This window comes from Alternaria novae-zelandiae, assembly GCF_023758075.1.
Source record: "Alternaria novae-zelandiae strain BMP 2774 chromosome Unknown scaffold_3, whole genome shotgun sequence".
Lineage (NCBI taxonomy): Eukaryota > Fungi > Ascomycota > Dothideomycetes > Pleosporales > Pleosporaceae > Alternaria > Alternaria novae-zelandiae.
In genome coordinates this window covers 1-1,171 of record NW_026056963.1, presented here as the reverse complement: position 1 = coordinate 1,171, position 1,171 = coordinate 1, and the positions used below count along the sequence as shown (strand labels likewise).

The following is a 1,171-nucleotide window of genomic DNA, read 5'->3' as shown; positions in this document are numbered from 1 at the left end:
GTTAGCTTGCAGAACGTCGACTAGAGCTATGGTAAGTGCGGAACATCCAAAGTTGAAGTTACAAGCCGGCTCAGTTGTGTCAATGTTCAACAATAGCATCCCACTGGAAACTAGAATTACGCAGAGCTGGAAATAGAGGAATCTCGTCTAGACGGCAGACTCGACGGATAGTGAGCCAAAAAGCTGAGGATCTGACGTATTGAAGGACACGGTCAGTACTGACATGAGTCACATCGTGTTGAACCTGCTATGGGCAGCAAGGCCGAGCCTGCCTTCAGGAACCTCGAGTTGATTCTCACATGTACAATACTATGTGTGTGCAAATAACCATCTCAGACCCTTTACAACTCCTCCTTGTCAACGCCGTCAATGGAGATCAACTCGGACTCGAAGACTGTCATACGTCAGTCAATGTATTCGCCGTGTGTCCCAATAGCACTTACTCAAGACGCTGTTGGCGGGGATGGGGCCAGCACCCCGCGAGCCATAGGCCCACTCAGGCTGGATTGTGAGCTTCCTCTTTTCGCCGGGGCACATGTCTAGCAGGCCCTGGTCCCATCCCTTGATGACTTGACCGGTACCGACGGCGAAGGACAAGGGCTGGCCGCGGTTGTATGAGGCGTCGAATTCGCTGCCGTCGCTTTCGAGGGTGCCGCGGTAGTGGACGTTGACCTTGTCGCCGGCCTTGGTCTTGCGCACGCAGTTGGCTTCGGTGAGGACTTCGGTCTTGAGATGCTGTACAAGGCGTTAGCACGCCATGCATGCCGTATAGCTTCGCGGGGTGTTACTTGCCTCGTTGTTGACAATCTCGCCAGCGAGAGCGGCCGTAGCCAAGGCGAGGATGAGGGTGAGCTTCATGCTGACGTCTATGTATAGTGAATTTGCTTTTCGGACACACCACGGATGTCTATGAAGCAACCTTGGAAGGCGACGTTGCAATGGCGGCGGGTGGAGTGTCTATGTGGGGATACATGTGGCGCCAAGCGGTAATGTGGCCCAAACCATATGCAGGGACCTTGGGGACGTCATTGGATGTCGCTAGCGTCATTTTACAGCATCGAAAAGACCACGGACCCAATACCTACTTCTCTGTCTTTCGCGCTCAAGCCCGAGGGGTCTTTTCGCGACGGAACTTTGGTTGTGTACATTGGGGGGGGGGGGGGGGGGGGGG

At 54.5% G+C, this 1,171-nt stretch overlaps 1 protein-coding gene across 1 annotated transcript; it reads right to left on the bottom strand.

Annotated features, from left to right (window-relative positions):
• Positions 1–341: 341 nt before the first annotated feature.
• Positions 342–763, bottom strand: FPR2 (Peptidyl-prolyl cis-trans isomerase fpr2; the record flags this gene model as incomplete). The annotated part of the gene is given in 3 exon segments (XM_049395647.1): positions 342–394; positions 444–735; positions 755–763. 3 exon segments carry the CDS (start codon positions 761–763, stop codon positions 342–344), a joined length of 354 nt encoding a protein of 117 aa, XP_049258051.1.
• Positions 764–1,171: the final 408 nt, after the last annotated feature.